Below are 5,556 nucleotides of genomic sequence, written 5' to 3' on the forward strand. Positions count from 1 at the left end.
AGTCAGGGACACAAGTCCAAAGAAGGATAGATTAGATCAAGTGTATTATATTGGTACACTCAGAGGTTTACTATCATTTAGAAAGCCAGCCCTTTGGGACCGACTCCATTGTTTCTGCATGCCAGATGATGCTATTAGCATGTTAAGTAAACAATACATTTTAACCTTCAGAAGCCCCATTCAATGTTCTGTAGCTTTTCTTGCCTTCTTCAAAGTTCCCTTTATTTCTCAACCCTCTTACACTGTTGGTGGGAATGCAAACTAGTACAGCCACTATGGAGAACAGTGTAGAGATTCATTAAAACCTGGAAATAGCTCTTTCCCGGCTGGAACCATGGAGGGTGCAGAAGAGAAGAAAAAGAAGGTTCCTGCTGTGCCAGAAACCCTTAAGAAAAAGCGAAAGAATTTCGCAGAGCTTAAGATCAAGCGCCTGAGAAAGAAGTTTGCCCAAAAGATGCTTCGAAAGGCAAGGAGGAAGCTTATTTATGAAAAAGCTAAGCATTACCACAAGGAATACAGGCAGATGTACAGAACTGAAATTCGAATGGCTCGGATGGCACGGAAAGCTGGCAACTTCTATGTACCCGCGGAACCCAAATTGGCGTTTGTCATCAGGATCAGAGGTATCAACGGTGTGAGCCCAAAGGTTCGAAAGGTGCTGCGGCTCCTTCGCCTCCGGCAGATCTTCAGTGGCACCTCTGTGAAGCTCAACAAGGCATCAATTAACATGCTGAGAATTGTGGAGCCATACATTGCCTGGGGGTACCCAAATCTGAAGTCTGTGAATGAATTGATCTACAAGCACGGTTATGGCAAAATCAACAAAAAGCGAATTGCCCTGACAGACAACGCATTGATTGCTCGATCTCTTGGGAAATACGGAATCATCTGCATGGAGGATCTGATTCATGAGATCTATACCGTTGGAAAACGTTTCAAAGAAGCAAACAACTTCCTGTGGCCCTTTAAATTGTCTTCTCCACGAGGTGGAATGAAGAAAAAGACCACCCATTTTGTAGAAGGTGGAGATGCTGGCAACAGGGAAGACCAGATCAACAGGCTTATTAGAAGGATGAACTAAGGTATCTACCAGGATTATTTTTGTAATCTGGTCCGTTAATAAACAATTGAAACAAACAAACAAACAAAAAAAAACCTGGAAATAGAACTGCCATATGACCCAGAAATCCCACTCCTGGGCATACACACCGAGGAAACCAGATCTGAAAGAGACACATGTACCCCAATGTTCATCGCAGCACTGTTTCTAATAGTGAGGACATGGAAGCAACCTAGATGCCCATCAGCAGACGAATGGATAAGAAAGCTGTGGTACATATACACGATGGACTATTACTCTGCCATTAAAAAGAATACATTTGAATCAATTCTAATGAGATGGATAAAACTGGAGCCCATTATACAGAGTGAAGTAAGCCAGAAAGATAAACACCAATACAGTATACTAACGCATATATATGGAATTTAGAAAGATGGTAACGATAACCCTATATGCAAGACAGAAAAAGAGACACTGATGTATAGAACAGACTTTTGGACTCTATGGGAGAAGGCGAGGGTGGGATGATCTGAGAGAACAGCATCGAAACATGTATACTCTCAAGTGTGAAACAGATCACCAGCCCAGGCTGGATGCATGAGACAAGTGCTCAGGGCTGGTGCACTGGGATGACCCAGAGGGATGGGATGGGGAGGGAGGTGGGAGGGGGCTTCAGGATGGGGAACACATGTAAATCCATGGCTGATTCATGTCAATGTATGGCAAAAACCCCTACAATATTGTAAAGTAATTAGCCTCCAACTAATAAAAATAAATGGAAAAAAAACCCCAACAAAGTTCCCTTTATTTCTCAAGATTACAGGAAGATTCAATCATGTTTAGATATCATGAGGGTGTTTTCTCCCCAGCAGTCTGAGATACCCTGTTGTCAGAGGCCCTTTGATATTCTGGTTTTGCTGTACATTTTAATAGGTACTTGTTCAGACTAATCAATGATCTATAAGATGTAACAGTAATATTGGTGAGTGCATGTTATATTCCAGACACTGTACTAAGCACTTTCCATGTGTGATCTCATTAAAGTCTCATGAGTCTGAGAACAAACTCTGTCCCAGAAAAGGCCAATTTGTTCAAAGTAGCAAAGAGTAGCAGAATGAGGACTTAGTTCTAGTCTGAGTTCAGAGTCTCATAACTCTGCCTGTGGTAACTAGTTATAATAAGTGATACATATAATAATATATAGGGGCTCTGAAAAAAGGTGGTAGGATATTTACTGATCAACAATGTTGATTTTGCTTAGGCCCCAAATGGAGTCATTTATGCTAAACCCCACACCAGCAAACCAAGACTCAATACCTAACCTAACTACAGTTTTAGCATCTCCCCAGAATGTAATCTGTAACCAGTCAATCTGGAATTATCTGGTCAGCACTAGTGAGGCTATCTTCCCAATAGACCCCCACCACCCCCCTAGGCATGTGATCTTGCCTGACATGATCCACTCTCTTCTAGTAACTTCCTTCCTTCCCCACCTCTTCCTGCCTTTAAAAACCTTCCTTCTTCCACAGCTTTTTGGAGCTCCTGTTTGCTAGATGGGATGCTGTCTGATTCATGAATCATTAACTGAGCCAGTTTGATCTCTAAATTTATTCAGTTGAATTTTGTTTTTTAAAAGTTGGCTCCTGGAGGAATAACTATCAGTGAAATAGCACATTCATAATAGTAACAATATTTAATATACATAAATAAATTATTACTACTGTTATTTTTATTTGTAGCAGTAGTTAACATCACCATCACTCAACAAATATTCATTGAGTGCTTCCTATATATCAAGCATTGGGTGAAGTTCCGTGGATGTAAAAGGAAGCAAAAAAATACACATTCCTTGCTTTCTTGGTGCTTATAGTTTAGTGGCAGAAACAGACATGAAACAGTCATGTTGACTATGTAATTATAGAGATAAGAGATCAGAAGGGAAATAATATGGTTCTCAGTCGGCAAATAACAAAAGAATCTGAAATAGATGGTGAATGGGATCAAGAAAGGCTTCCCTGAAGAGAAGGATGGATTAACTGGAATAAACTAGGTGAGCAGGGGATGGGACTTGAGTTGAAATGCACATCTCAGGGAGAGGAATGGCATTTGCATATATCTTATGGATTTGGTCTCTTAAGAGCAGTGAGAAGTCATTGGCAGGTTTTAAGTGAATGTGTCATGATCAGATTCACATTTTAGTAAGATTACCCAAGCTGCTGCAGGGATAATGGAGTGAAGGGGAGCAAAGGTAGAAGTTAGGGGACCAGTTAGCAATAGCCCAGGCTAGATGTGGTGACTTAGACCAGGGTGGTGGCAGTGGAGGTAGAAATGAATTTTGGAGATGTGAATGAAAAACTGGCCTGCCATGTCAGCGAAGTAAGGATGATATGGCCATCAAGCCAACAGCCACTAGCCTGCCCCATGGTGAGCCCTGAGGGAACTCAGGATGGAGACAAAACAGGCTGCCCAGCCCTCAGCCACTGCAGCCACCCCACAATTGTAGACCGTGAGGGGACTGAGCATGGGAAAGAACAGAATAGTAGCCCCAGATAACTGAGGTGCATATCAAAGTAATCATTTCAATGGGCCCAAGATTCAAAGAGCTTGCATCTTCCCATACAAGAAGAGCAAGAAAAGCACTAAATTCATTAACTTGAAAAAAAATTCATTAATTTGAGATGTCTATTTTTCTTTAACAGTAATCTTTTGATGTTCTAACTACCTGTTTTTCATTGCAAAACTCTTTCTTTATCCTGGCTCCTCCCTTACCTCTTTGAAGCTGTCCCTCAGAGCTATCTGAGAGGCTGTCTTCTGGACTTAAGTCCTCAGAAATTCCTTCAAATAAAATATAATCCTCAACTTCTAGGTTGTGCATTTTTTTTTCAGTTGACAGAGGTGACAAATTTCTAGGAGATAATGCTGATCAAACTTGGTGACAGATTCAATAGGGAGGTACAGGATGGGAGAGGGCAGTGGTGTGGGGCCCTTTAATCTTCACAGCTACCCCATGATGGAGGTGTACTATTTTCCCGATTTTGCAAATAAGGTAACAGACTTCTCACTGCTTCAGCATTAGGTCTACAGTCTTCATGGGCTTCTCCAGTGATTCAGTAGTAAAGAACCTGTAACAGGGAAGGGTTAATTTTGAAATTACACTGGATCTGCTTCTGTGACTTTAACCCTTTTTTGTTATTATAAGCATACATAATGGCCTGCTTTTACATCTACTTCTGCTTCTTTGACTATGCTAAAGCCTTTGACTGTATGGATCACAACAAACTGGAAAATTCTTCAAGAGATGGGAATGAAGGAGGAAACAGAACAGGCTCTATCTTGAAAGCAGGACTCCATCTTGGGGTGGACTGTGGACTTTGAGCTATATGCCAGTATCTATGGAAACTTACCAACTGGAAAACCAGGCCTCCCGGAATGAAAAGCCCCAGGGCTCTTCCTTTGCTAAAAGAATACCCTAATTATCTGTGTAACCAAATAGAATCATACATTCTATTATGCTTATTGGGGTATGACCACAGGCCTATTGATAATTGTCCACTGTTAACTACCTAGGCTTAAGGCATATGAATCATGGGTTAACTTTGATTGTCAGGGAATTTGGGGAGGTGGGTTTGTGCATGTACACTTAGGGTCTATAAGGTTTTCACAAAAACTGGTCGGGGTCCTTGGCTATAGAGGAGACTCTACCTTGGGCCCGCCAGTGTAATAAACTGCACTCCACTATCTGCATTGTCCTTCTGAGTGAGTTTGTTTCCTGGAACGTGTGGCTACAACAGGAATTACCAGACCACCTGACCTGCCTCCTGAGAAATCTGTATGCAAGTCAAGAAGTGACAGTTAGAACCTGACATGGAACAATGGGCTGGTTCCAAATTGGGAAAGGCATATGTCAAGGCTGTATATTGTCACCCTGCTTATTTAACTTATATGCACAGTATATCATGAGAAATGCTGGGCTGGATGAAGCACAAGCTGGAATCAAGATTGCCGGGAGAAATATCAATAACCTCAGATATGTAGATGACACCACCCTTATGGCAGAAAGTGAAGAAGAACTAAAGAGCCTCTTAATGAAAGTGAAAGAGGAGAGTGAAAAACCTGGCTTAAAACTCAGCATTCAAAAAATGAAGATCATGGCATCTGGGCCCATCACTTTATGGCAAATAGATGGGGAAACAGTGGAAACAGTAGCAGACTTTATTTTTTTGGGCTCCAAAATCACTGTAGATGATGACTGCAGCCACGAAATGAAAAGACACTTGCTCCTTGGAAGAAAAGCTATGACCAACCCATACAGCATATTAAAAAGCAGAGACATTACATTGCTGACAAAGGTCCATCTAGTCAAATCTTTGGTTTTTCCTGTAGTCATATGTGAATGTGAGAGTTGGACCATAAAGAAGGATGAACATCAAAGAATTGATGCTTTTGAACTGTGGTATTGGAGAAGACTCTTGAGAGTCCCTTGGACTGCAAGGAGA

The 5,556-nt window shown here is 41.5% G+C and overlaps 1 protein-coding gene across 1 annotated transcript; it reads left to right on the top strand.

Moving 5' to 3' along the window:
• Positions 1-312: 312 nt before the first annotated feature.
• On the top strand, positions 313-1,144 carry LOC133053044 (large ribosomal subunit protein uL30-like). Its single transcript, XM_061137827.1, has one exon. It carries the CDS (start codon positions 335-337, stop codon positions 1,079-1,081), a length of 747 nt encoding a protein of 248 aa, XP_060993810.1. The 5' UTR covers positions 313-334; the 3' UTR covers positions 1,082-1,144.
• Positions 1,145-5,556: the final 4,412 nt, after the last annotated feature.

The sequence above is a fragment of the Dama dama genome, chromosome X, assembly GCF_033118175.1.
Source record: "Dama dama isolate Ldn47 chromosome X, ASM3311817v1, whole genome shotgun sequence".
Lineage (NCBI taxonomy): Eukaryota > Metazoa > Chordata > Mammalia > Artiodactyla > Cervidae > Dama > Dama dama.